Source organism: Tursiops truncatus, chromosome 7 (assembly GCF_011762595.2).
Source record: "Tursiops truncatus isolate mTurTru1 chromosome 7, mTurTru1.mat.Y, whole genome shotgun sequence".
NCBI classification, from domain to species: domain Eukaryota; kingdom Metazoa; phylum Chordata; class Mammalia; order Artiodactyla; family Delphinidae; genus Tursiops; species Tursiops truncatus.
In genome coordinates this window covers 32510519-32523146 of record NC_047040.1, presented here as the reverse complement: position 1 = coordinate 32523146, position 12628 = coordinate 32510519, and the positions used below count along the sequence as shown (strand labels likewise).

Genomic DNA, 12628 nt, shown 5'->3' with positions numbered 1-12628 from the left:
TAGACCTTTCCCCCGCTAGTTGAACCAGCTAGTACATTGTCATAATTTATTACTTTGAACACTTGTTTATGTGTAACCTAATAAAATTTACTTGTCAGGTGGTATTTCCCCTTAACTTTTAATTTTGATTAATTTCAAACCTAGAGAGAAGTTGAAAGAATGGTAAAGTGAAATCCTGTATACTCTTTACCTAAATTCACCAGTTACTAACATTTTGCTGCACTTGGTCTTCATCTGTCTATCTCAAATCATTTGTGAAAGCAGATCAACATAGCAATCAAGACACTTTACTCCTAAACTTTACAACATAATCATTAACCTCCCTGAGAAAATGATCAATAATTCATGTCCTTTACAACCCATGTTCAAATTTTCCCAGTTTTCCCCAAAATATTTGTTGAGCCTTTTAAAAATTTAATCTTGGATCCATTTGAACATTGCATTGGTTATAATATCTCTTGAGTCTCTTATTTTTTATTTGTTTGGTTTTTATAATACTTTTTCCCAAGGATATACATGTTTGTTTACCAAACTAGATTTTAAGTTATTTCCTGGCAGGGACTATCTCTTTCTTTTTTTCCTCCAGGGACTATCTCTTATACTTATTTTCATTACAACTATTCCGTATAGCTGGATAGGAAATAATTGGACTTAATCTCACTAATCGGTGACATGTCTAGACATGTGATGACTAACTGAGTCTTTTTGGCATATCCTTTTTTCAAAGTAACTTTGATTTTAATAATATTAAGGTTGAATTTTTACTTTTGGAAGTAAAAATTCTGTAATATTTAAAATAGCTATTTTTGGTCACAAAACCCGATATGACAAATATATACAATAAAACAGTTTATTGGAGGAACATTTCTTGAAAATGGTAACATATCATGATACAAGAATTCTGTGGTTAAATAACGTTGAGGGAATGTTGCATTCTGTATATCCTTCTTGGAGATGGATTATACACTTGAAAAATTCTGCTTATAAAGAAACTAGTTCACATTTGTTTTATCCTACTTTTTCACCAGTTATTTGAACATAGAACACATTTTGATTTTCATTTCACTTATTAACAAGTGGTAGTTTGGGAAAAGCTACTCCAGGAAATTTTAACAGTCAACAGTTTTTCATCTTTGTACTTATTTGTAGGAGGTGTTTAACCATCAATTTAAAATTTTTTGAGTGTTCTCTTTGTGCCAAGAGTTGTCTGAACTTTTAGGATACAAAGATGAGTAAGTTAAAACCTCTGGCTTTAAGAAGCTTACAGTCTAAAGTGAAATAAATGTGTAAAAAATAAGTGCAATATAATTTTATAAGCATTTTTTAGCTACCATTTATTCGGTGTTTACAATGTATTAAGCACTATGCTAAATGTTTCACATGTACTGTTTCACTTAATCTTTACAAAAGCTCGGAGGGTTATGTTCTACTCTTTGTATCTTTTCTAAGCTCTAGTTGTCTGAGGCTGAGGAAAGATAAGTAACTTGCCTAGCCTCATAATTCTAGTTAATACCTAACCTGTTTAATGCTTAACCACTATACAATATTTTTGTGTTGGAATTATATACAGAATACAGTGTGGGTACAAAGGAAGAGTGGTTGGTTCTTCCAGGAGGATAGAATATCATAGAAAAGATGGTTTGATTTGTGTTTTAAAAGGCGGAGTAAAGGGAGGGATGTTCAGTGAGCAACACCTACAAAGGCATAGAATGTAAAGCTGGATTCTGTGTGTATTTGGGTATAGGTCACTGAGTGGGAGCAGTTGGCCAGAAATGAAGTTAGAGGGCCAAGTGGAGGCCAGATCATAGCAAACCTCTTATGCCAGGCTAAATAGTAGGCAATGGATAGGATTTTAAGAAGAGTGATATGATCAGGTTTGCATTTTAGAAAAAGGTCTTGAGCTACAGTGTCAAAGTTGGATTGGAGAGAGAGACTGGAGGCAGTCATACCATAGGGAGATTACTGTGTTTGGACAGGTCATAGATACATAGTACCAAACTAAGGTAGTAATTGGAGAAAGACTTTTCTGTCTCGGAGACTAATACAGTTTACATTGAGTTAAATGTAAACTCAATTTACATTTACTTTATTAAATCAATGTTTCTCAGTTGCCTTAAGAGAAAAGCAACAACCACATCATCTGTGCTAAAATTTGTAGGTTTCTTTATTTTCTTTTGGTCTGGGGATTAGATTCAAGAATGTTTCATTATCTGCCAGTTCACAGGTTACATGTGAGGTTCCCTGGTTTATAAACCTTTATGGAAGTTAACAAATAACTTTAACAGTTTCTAGAGTTGCAGACAAAGCTCTTAATTTGAATATAACTAAAATTGTCAGTCAGTAATATAAGGGAAAATAATGTCTTGTGCCTGTGGTTTGATTTTTGTATTGTGATATAATTTTCTGTACTAATGGGAATAAAACATTGAATTTTTTAAAAAGTCAAAAATCTGTTTGCATATATTGGTTTAGAATAGAAGGAATTTTAAACTATGTGATTGGTAAATGGTAAGTTCTAGCTAATCCTTATCTGTCAGATGACAAGCAGCAGTGACCTGCATTTGATGAGTGAGTGCATTAGAATCTAGTCCCTGATTCTTTTAAAAGACAATCAGAGAATAGTAATACTAAACTTAATATTGTAAGCATCTTATCCTTGACTATACTATATACCTTTTAAAATTATGGTGAAATGTTCCATATATAGTTAAAGTTATGTTTTGTCTTCATTGTTCTTAGCTGTTTGCCATATTTTTCTTTTATTTTTAGGCCTGCAAAAATTCAATCTGTCTTGATTTATCTACTAATTGTTTGCATGGAAGGTTAACAGGAAACAAAGTAGTAAACTGGGACATTAAGGTAAGTTAATGATGAACGATGGGCAACGTATTATTTAAGTGTACTGATCCTTTAAAAACTTTTGTCTTTTGAGCACCACCAGATTGATCTGAATAAGTCCTGTTTAAAATGTTTGCAGATACACAGTTTGAAGGATAATAAATAAGTAGTTGAATGACTATTTGATTTGTTTGTAACGTAATTACCTTTTTAAACTATGCCATGAGCTTAGCAGTTTTCATAAGAAAAATATGCTGCCCTCGTTAATAGCTCCACTTTTAAGGTATTTAATCCCTAAAACTGTGTAACAGATTTCAACCCCTCAGAGACTTCTTTGATTATCCCTTTTCTCCTATATCACATTCGTCTCCTGTCCATCAGCTTTAAACAAACTTAGATCTTTCCTCTCTGAGGTTAAAGATGAGTAATTTTTCCTCTTCTTCATAACCCCGTCTAGCCATTATATCTTGTCTGCCTTTTTCATGTGCCTCATATTTATGTCTTAGCTGGATGTAATGTCTTTGCTTCTATTTAAAGTCCTCTACTTATTTCCCAAGATGGAGAGGAGGAAGCCACTCACTCCACCTTTTTTGTAACTATTCTTGTCAGGAGTACCTATAGCAGTTTCTATTATTTCACTTATCATGGTGAATAGTTAACTGTTTGCTTGCTTGATTCTCCAGTAGTCCTTAAGAACTTCAGAGGAGGGAACACTGCTTTTTCCCCCAGTGCCTGGCACAGGGATACATAATAACATTGTTGACTGAGTGATTAAACTAGTAAAGATTATTTGGGCTAATGTGAAAGTCAGAGATATCCTATTTCTAAAATACAGGATTTCCTTAAAAGATATATTAAATAGAAATTACAGCCTAAGTAAAATAAAAATAAATATAAAATATAGTTATACTGGAACTTGCTGATAAATCAGCAAAACAACAACAAAACTTTTGTCTTCTAGTCATTTAATACCAATAAAATATGCTTATTGTTTCAATGAACAGAAATCATTAGGATAATTCTTCTATGTAAAAATGAATCCATAAGTTTGTTTTAATCTCATGTTATTCATGTGGTATAAAGCTTTTTTCTCTTTGACTTTGAGATAAGAACACCTATTCTTACCTGTTAGCATAGTAAGATTTATGACTTGTTTGCCAATTTGTAAGTTTTTTCAATTTGAATTTTATTGTATTTATTTTTATACAGCATGTTCTTATTAGTTATCTATTTTTTACATATTAGTGTATATATGTCAATCCCAATCTCCCAATTCATCCCACCCACCCCCACATACCCCCCCCACCCGCTTTCTCCCCCTTGGTTTCCATACGTTTGTTCTCTACATCTGTGTCTCTATTTCTGCCTTGCAAACCAGTTCATCTGTACCATTTTTCTAGATTCCACATATATTCGTTAATATACGATATTTGCTTCTCTTTTTCTGACTTACTTCACTCTGTATGACAGTCTCTAGATCCATCCACATCTCTACAAAAGACCCAATTTCGTTCCTTGTTATGGCTGAGTAATATTCCATTGTGTATATGTACCACATCTTTATCCATTCGTCTGTCGATGGGGATTTAGGTTGCTTCCATGACCTGGCTATTGTAAATAGTGCTGCAATGAACATTGGGGTGCATGTGTCTCTTTGAATTATGGTTTTCTCTGGGTATATGCCTAGTAGTGGGATTGCTGGGTCATATGGTAATTCTATTTTTAGTTTTTTAAGGACCCTCCATACTGTTCTCCATAATGTCTGTATCAATTTACATTCCCACCAGCAGTGCAAGAGTGTTCCCTTTTCTCCACACCCTCTCCGGCATTTGTTGCTTGTAGGTTTTCTGATGATGCCCATTCTAACTGGTGTGAGATAATACCTCATTGCAGTTTTGATTTGTGTTTCTCTAGTAATTAGAGATGTTGAGTAGCTTTTCATGTGCCTCTTGGCCATCTGTATGTCTTCTTTGGAGAAATGTCTATTTAGGTCTTCTGCCCATTTTTTGATTGGGTTGTTTGTCTTTTTAATATTGAGGTGCATGATCTGTTTATGTATTTTGGAGATTAATCCTTAGTTGAGATAAGGACACTTATTCTTACCTGTTTACATAGTAAGATTTATGATGTGTTTGCCAATTCGTAAGTTAACTTTTGATGTCATGTATAAGATTGGTTTTGTAAGGATAGTTTTATGGATTACTTATATAGAGAAAGCTGATTATTTGTGTTATACATTATACTTGAAAATCAAAGCAGTCTTTGTTGCCTTGAGTATAGATATGTAGAAATCAAAAAGGAACAGAATTATCAAGAACAAGACTATTGCTTTTTTATACTGAAGCAAAATCAAAGCCAAAAAAAGTTAAATGACATGACAACTGGGGAAAAAAACACTTCCCATCCAAAATTCTAGTTTACTTACTGTAAAAAGCCTTTAAAAATCAATATGAAAAACAAGCAAAGACTATGAAGAGGTGGTTTACGGACTTAAGGTATGTAAACACGGCAGTTCAGAACATTTTAGCAGTTAATAATAGCTAATCTTATATAACACCCATTGTATGTCAGGCACTAAGCACTTTTCATGTATTAGCTTATCTCATCCTTGTAACAACTTTACAAAGTGGGAATTAATATTATCCTCATCTTACAGATGAAGAAACTGAGGCTAGGGGAATTAGTAACTTGTCTAAGATACTGAATATATTTTGTTAAGCTATCCAGAATAGTCAGTCACTTTGAACTTCAGTTGAAGCCACTCACTCCACCTTTTTTGTAAACTTAAAGTAGAGGAGTCAGTCATATTTGTACTGCAAATACATTCTTTTTTTTCATGACTTGTTCTCCTGTTTGTTGTGACTAATTGCCTTGTGACAGTTGTTACCTCTTATATCACTAGTGTTACGTTGTGAAGTCTACTTATGGGGTCATGTTTAGATTGCCTGTGTTGGGAATTCGTAAACTTGGGAAAACAAAGGTGTATTAAAATGGTCTGGCCTTGTCTCTTGAGTATTGATTTTGGTGACCCTTGAGGCTGCTCTTTAAAGCATATACCTGTACAAGGGTTCCTTTAGCTTAGGCCATCATATACTTTACTTAAAGGTTTAGCAAATTGTAACCTCATACATGCTGTGTAGGTATTAAATGAGAAAATTGCCTGTGTTTTATAAGATTAAAAAATTGTAGTTTCCTCTTTCAGGACAGCATAAACTGCATAGGTGGAGTAAATGTACTTTTTCCTCTAATGGAACAAATCAGCCACTTTGGTGAAGGACAGATTCCTGAGGGATTGAATGAAAGCACAGTTCCTGAACTGATAACACCTGTAGAAGGAGATTGGGTGGTATTGAACTCCACAAAGGCATCAGGTATTAAGCTGAAATTAACGTGAACTAGTCATTGAGAAACTTGAGAATTAATTGAAAGATAGATTGAAATGTCTTGCTACCATGATGAAGAAACTTAACCATTTGTAGCTGAAGTAGTCCATCCCTAATTTTACTAATGGAGTTCAGAAAGTGCATAATACTTCAGTGAAAACACTTAAGATGTTGATTATACTCTTGACTATCCTTAGTTTGTACTGTTAGCAGAAATCGGACAACATTGTTAAATTTATGGTAGAGAAAATATTTACATGTTCATATAAGTATATAATATGCAGTCACTGATTTCTCTGATATTTATGTTCTGCAAGTGACCTTTGGATGCAAATTCCTGAACCAAATTCCTTGTTTGTTATAATATGCATATGATATAGAACATGTGATACAAAAGTGATGAGCATAATTATGATAATTAATGACATCTTCACAATTCCACAGAGTCAAGACTAGAGAGAAATTTAATTGCAACATTTATCTTGATTGTGAAACACTTTATTCAAAGACATCCTATTAACCAGGACAATCTTATTCACTCCCATGGAGTTGCCATTCTTGGTGCCTTACTTCAAAAGGTGAGCTAGTCTAACGTTATGTACATGTGACTGATGATTGTAATTACCAGTTAGTGTTGAGGTTTTTTTCTTTCCAATAAATAAATATATATATATTTTTTTTATTAAATATATTTTTTAAATTATACTATTATAGCTTAAGTTATATTAATGGATATAATTTATTTCACAAGCCGCTTTTTAAAACTTGAATCACCTTATACAAGAACTACATATCTTACATAACAGTGTATAATCTTTGATATAAGGACCTTGTGTGTTAACTTTGGTATTTGGGATATTTCATCATTTAAAGACACTATTTTAGGAATATGTTCTAGAGTTACATCAGAAAAAATAATGTTTAAATTGTTTATATTTTTCTAACCAAGCGTTTTATATTTAGTAGATGTTCTGAATTAATCATTTCAAATTATAGCTTAATGACAGTTATTTAAACTGAACTTTACAGAACCCTCTTCTATTTGGATTTCAGGTGCCAAGCACCTTGATGGATGTTAATGTATTGATGGCAATTCAGTTACTCATTGAGCAGGTATCATTAGAGAAAAATATGCAGCTCCTGCAACAAATGTATCAGTATTTACTCTTTGACTTCCGTATTTGGAACCGTGGCGATTTTCCCTTTCGAATTGGTGAGAGCAGGCTGTTGGATAAACTTTATAGTTGTTTTAGAAATGTATTACTACTTATGTGACTTTATTTTAGGTATATAATTGAAGAGTGAACTTTCTATTTTAGGTCACATACAATATCTTTCCACCATCATCAAGGACAGCAGGAGAGTTTTCCGAAAGAAGTATGGTGTACAGTTTCTCCTAGATACACTTAGGATTTATTATGGGTATGATATCCTTATTCTTTCTCAGTTTGATATTGTTTCTGTTACTTGATTGGAACATCTAGATTGTTTATTTTCCAGCAGTTCTAATACCTTTAACTTCAGAGAGCCAGGATGTTGTGGAGGTTAAAATGATGAACAGTGGATCACATACACTGGGTTTGAATATTATGTTTCATTAATTGTCTAGCCATAGGCAACTTAGTCACCTTTTCTGTGCTAAAGTTTTCTGCTTTGTGACAAGGAGATAATAAAACTGTATGACTTCCTATGGTTGTTTTGAGGATTAAATTAAATGAATTAATAATGTGTAAAGCACATAGAACTGTGTCTGCTACATAGTATTGCATAAATATAAGCTGTTTTAACCATTTTTGTCTTAGTATTGCATAAATATAAGCTGTTTTAACTATTTATGTCTTTGTCATTGGAACTCCTAACTTCAAAAGGTTTTCCTTAAAAAGAAGAAGAAGCCAAAGATTCTATGAATTCTAATAATTACATGGAAACAACTTCTTTTAAACTATGAAATCTTTTATATATAAAAGTACAAAAATATAAAAATTTCAATTCTTGCCCATTTACTTTCTCTTTCAGGAGTGATTGTAAATATAGTGAGCTGTCTCTAGATGATATTCGAACAATAAGGACTTCTTTGTATGGACTAATTAAATATTTTCTGTGCAAAGGCGGAACTCATGAAGAGATACAAAGTATTATGGGTTATATATCTGCTATCAATGAAGAAGAACAGGTATTATGCTCTGGATAAATCTGTTATTACTTTTTAATAATTAAGTTGCTATATCATCTTCTTTTAAACTTACATGTAATATAGCATTTTAAGAGTAAAATGTTTATAGTGTCACATATAATATTATTAAGCAGTTAAAGAGGTAAATTTTATCTCCTAACTGAAAGTTTAATAAAATAAATGGCAGTGTAATAAAACATTTATTTTCTAGCTAATAGTAAAATATTAGCTAGAAAACAGTATGTGGAAATACTTGTCCTGGCAATTCTGAAATCTGTTTTCGTAGGCCACATGATGTATATTTAACTGTTATCAAAGTTACTAGGCAGATTTCTAACATGAATTTTAATATATCATAGGTTCATAAAAATTTTGCATAAAGAGTAAATTATAACTGTATTTCTATTTTTAAATACTTCTATGTACACTATTCATTTTTACCTCAGAACTACCCTTTAAGACAGTGGTTCTCAATGTATGGACCCACTTACCTGGGAATTTTTTAGAAATGCAAATATATGGCCAAATCAAGCCCTCCAGGTGATTCTGATGCATGGTAGAATTTGACCACGGATACAAAATATACAGACCAGGAATTACTCTTCCCATGTGCACATTTGGAAATAGATGTTCAGAGAGATTAGGTGACTTAAAAAGTTACACAGCTGATATACCTGGAAAAATAACCCATGTGTATTTACTGCTCTTTCTGTGCTCTTTCGGTATACCACTCTCAACACCAAATCTGAGCATCCTTAATTTATGTTGACTCAAATATTTTGCCCTCTATCATGATATATGCATTGTGTACTCAGTGGTTATTATAACTTCATAATTGGTAATATATAGAAGAGTTAACTTAGGCTATTTCCTTATAGGGTTGAACTACTTCAAAAGCTTCTCATATTTAGAATAATGAATAATCATCTTATTTCATGATAGCTGTATTGTCACCTGCTATGATTCATTGCCAATGATATTTTCTTGGTCAATTTAGTCAAACAATTATTTATTGAATACTTTTATTATACATATACATAGAGTAATACTAGATATTGTAGGTATTTAATGATGAAAGAATTATCATTTTTAGCCTAATGGAGGCAGGGATAGATAAGAAATGTTTATAAATAATTATGAAGCAAAAAAGAGTATGATAATATCTATAAGAGAAATATGAAGTCCCATGAGGTTTTCACTGGAGAGTGTTACATGTTGAGGAGACTAGGAACGGCTTCATGGAAGAGATGGCTTTTCATATGGACCAAGCAGGATAGGAATGGTTCAGCGGGTGAATGTGAGTAGTGAGAGGATATACAAAAGGAAATGGAATAAGCCAAAAGCCTAATGGAGGAAAGGCAAGGAGGGTTCAGAAGACATCAAATAATCCAGTTAAGCTAGAACATAGGGTATAGAGGACTTAAATAACTATTTGTGGTTTATGACTTTATTTATGCTTCCATATATGAGTGTGGTTGTTTGTGTTGCTTAATTTTAAAAGCTTTTTGGAATTTTGGACATACTCTTCAGTCTCCTACGTACCAGCCCAACTAGAGGTCAACTTTTCTTACTGCTGTTTGAACCAGGAAATGCTGACATACTTTATGCCCTGCTCTTAAATCAGAAATACTCTGACAGACTAAGAGAAATCATTTTTAAGGTACAAACATGTCTTAAGAGTCTTTATATTTGGGGACATTTGTGGGTGTATGCATTTACATGGAACATATCCATTCTATGAATGTAAATTCTTTTTTTCATGTCTACTTCCATCTAGTTTTAAATTGTTCAGTTTGTTTTGATATATATTTATCATGTTTTTGTTGTTTATGTATTTTAAAACTAATTATATTGTAATCTTATCAATAATTTCGGTGGAAAATCTACTCTGCCATACTAATGTAGAACCTCTTATCCCCCTTTTGACTTACAGTGGGTCTATGTGGCAGATTATACTAAGCTTATTTAGCATCCACTGTTTATCAGGCACTAAACCCTTTTTATATATTAGTTTACGTAGCTCTTGCAGCAACTTTATGAAGTGGATATTATTATTATCCTCATTTTACAGATGAAGAAACTGAGGCAGAGAAATTAATAACTTGCTAAAGGATGTAGGACATATTTTATTAAGCTATCCAAAATATCCCAAACTTTGAACTTCAGCTGAAGCAGCCCACTCCACCTTTTCGGTTAACTAAAATTAAAGAAGGCAGTCATATTTCTACTGCAAATACATTTTTTTTTCATGATTTATTCTCCTGTTTGTTATGCCAAATTGCCTGTGACATTTGTTTCCCCTTACATCATTAGTATGACATTATAAAGTCTACTTGTGGGGTCATGTTTGGATTGCCTATGTTTAGAATTCTTAAACTTTGGAAACAAAAGTGAATTAAAAGTGGTCCTACATAGTCTCTCTTGAATATTGGTTATGGTTGACCCCTGAGGCTACTCTTTAAAGCATCTGCCCACACAGGGTTCCTATATGGAGATTTAATGTTATTTCTTCAAAAATGGCCTTGCAGGGGTTGTTCATGATATTATTTTGCCAAGATTATCCTTTCCGTATAGGCTTTCAGAATCTCACTTTGTAAAAGATTGATCTAACTCCAAGAAGTATGGGGTTACTAATTCATTCTTCCATTTTAGCATATGGATAGGTTGCTTCACAAAGTATTTCCTCGTTGTTGAAAATTATTTTGACAACTGTCACATAAATAGATTACTAGATTTATCTAGAAGTATCTTTGTTTTCTTTCAGAGCACACCTTTGTTCCTCTTGCAAGCTACAGGATTTGTTTCCATCTACACCGTAGCCATTAAAAGAAATTTTTAAAGTATTCCTTTCATCTACCAAAAAATTTATATAAACTAGGGTTTTAAACATATTAATTATTCAAATGCAGTTGCATTTCAGTCCAGTTCATTTTTAAATTTATTTTTTAATGATAGCAAGATAATGGAGTGTTCTTCCCTATTTAGTGCTATTTTTTTAATACTTGAGGAATAAAATGATACTCCAGAAACATTGTACACTAATATTTATTCGATATTAACCTAAGTGACAATTGTTCTTAGTTCTCTATATTGAGAATATATTACTGTTGTGACCAGGTTATGGAACAGATGTTGAAATGCACGAACGTTTATGAACGAAGTAAACAACGTATTCGGCTTAGAGAAGTTGGCTACTCAGGATTAGGTCTCCTTCTTAATGAAGCACCTGTTAATACTTCTCTCATTAAAAGTCTCACCAATCAAATTATAAATACAGGTATGACTAAGGCTAAAATATTGATACATTTAAGAAATGTTCTTCATAGTCATGTAATTCTATTTGATGGCCCTGAATTTTTTTTTTCTTCTGAAATTCTTTCTTCTTTTCCCCTCTTCCCTCAGGTTGCTTTTAAAATTACCTATTACTTGATTCATCAGGGCTTTTCTTGGGTACTGTTTCAAATGTACCTTTGTTGTTTTTGTCTCCCCGGAGCATAGCATAGTACCTTACTTGGTAGGCCTTCAGTAAATGTTTATTGACTGAGTGATTAGTAAATAATTCAGTCTATGTAAAACGAAAAGGACATTAGAGAAAATATGTACAAGATATTCTTTTTCCTTTCAGAGCTTAAATTCTTAAAGGGAAAATGAAAACTAATTTCAGATATTCATTTTTGTTTCTAATTTTGCTTTTATGAACCTTTTTGTAAGTAGTTCCTACAAACTATAAAATTTTTGTCAGATGCTAGGGGTTCGGAAAGGTATCAGATAAGGTTCTTTGTCTTGAGTGGTTTATCATCTCATTGAGAAGACATGTACATAAAAAGATAAATACAAGTATAAGATCCAAGTAGTATCAACAGTATGTTCAGGCAATCAAAATAAAAGAACAGCTTTTTAGGGTTTAGTCAGGAAGACGTTAAACATTCTAAACCTATTGTTTTTGTAAAATTTGAACATATCTACAATTCCTATTTAAAATGAAACAATTATTTCTGCGTTTATATGACTATTACATACAGTTCTTTCTTTGAGAAAGAAGAAAGCTGGAGGCATCACACTTTCGGATTTCAAACTATACTACAAAGTTATAGTAATCAAAACAGTATGCTGCAGTATGCATAAAAATAGACACATAAACAAGTGGAACAGAATCAAGAGCCTAGAAATAAAACTATGCGTGTACAGTCAACCAGTATTTGACAAGGAATCCAAGAATACTTAATGGAGAAAG

General features: G+C 32.5%; 1 protein-coding gene across 2 annotated transcripts in view; it reads left to right on the top strand.

The window, feature by feature from the left end:
- Window positions 1-12628, top strand: part of NBEAL1 (neurobeachin like 1) — a 178024-nt gene that overhangs the window by 76304 nt on the left and 89092 nt on the right. For both annotated transcript variants that reach the window (XM_073807369.1, XM_033859886.2), the window contains 8 exons: window positions 2770-2859; window positions 6041-6209; window positions 6666-6799; window positions 7275-7434; window positions 7541-7643; window positions 8238-8394; window positions 9896-10054; window positions 11512-11671. In XM_073807369.1, coding sequence (XP_073663470.1) covers window positions 2770-2859; window positions 6041-6209; window positions 6666-6799; window positions 7275-7434; window positions 7541-7643; window positions 8238-8394; window positions 9896-10054; window positions 11512-11671 — 1132 coding nt within the window. The remainder of the gene's footprint in view (window positions 1-2769; window positions 2860-6040; window positions 6210-6665; window positions 6800-7274; window positions 7435-7540; window positions 7644-8237; window positions 8395-9895; window positions 10055-11511; window positions 11672-12628) is intronic.